At 63.5% G+C, this 531-nt stretch overlaps 1 protein-coding gene across 1 annotated transcript in view; it reads left to right on the forward strand.

Annotated features, from left to right (window-relative positions):
• The first annotated feature begins 261 nt into the window (after nt 1-261).
• LOC104391878 (macrophage mannose receptor 1-like) overlaps nt 262-531 on the forward strand; it is a 57522-nt gene continuing 57252 nt past the window's right edge. Inside the window, exon 1 of the mRNA XM_010001230.1 lies at nt 262-322. Within this exon, the coding sequence (XP_009999532.1) occupies nt 262-322 (61 nt within the window). The remainder of the gene's footprint in view (nt 323-531) is intronic.

Genomic DNA, 531 nt, shown 5'->3' on the forward strand with positions numbered 1-531 from the left:
TAAAGAAACACCCAGCCCTCTTCTCAGCTATCACCACTTTATCACCTGCATATGCCTGGAAGGAGGCTCTTCCCTCCGCTGAGGGGAAAAAAAATCAGCTTAGGAAAGCAAAGTTTGAACAGCGAATTCCTGTTATTTCAAAACTCCCCATGTGACAGGATATTTCCTTATCATCCCGAGCGCAGAGCTTTCCCCTGATCCAGCAGCCCTGCACAAGTGCGGAGGACCTGCCCGGCGGGAAGCGCCCTGCCCGGAGCGGCGATGGCTCCTTCCCCGCTCCTGCTGCTCCTCGCACTTCTCCCCCGGGCTTTTCCGCTGCTGGGTAAGTGCCCGCAGGGGCTGTGCGGGGTGATACTTGCGGAGAACAGAGAGGGGTCTCGGCGGGCACAGAGCCCGGGCTGACGCGGGGCTTGGGGCGGAACGGAGCGAGCGCGCAGGTGGTGAAGCCCGCGGCTTTAGCCCCTGAGTGCGGGCTGGGGGCAGCCTCGATGCCTGGGGAGGGGCGGCGGCGGGGGGCCCCGAGGAGGGCCC

This window comes from Chaetura pelagica, unplaced genomic scaffold (assembly GCF_000747805.2).
Source record: "Chaetura pelagica isolate M959 unplaced genomic scaffold, ChaPel_1.0 scaffold841, whole genome shotgun sequence".
NCBI lineage: Eukaryota > Metazoa > Chordata > Aves > Apodiformes > Apodidae > Chaetura > Chaetura pelagica.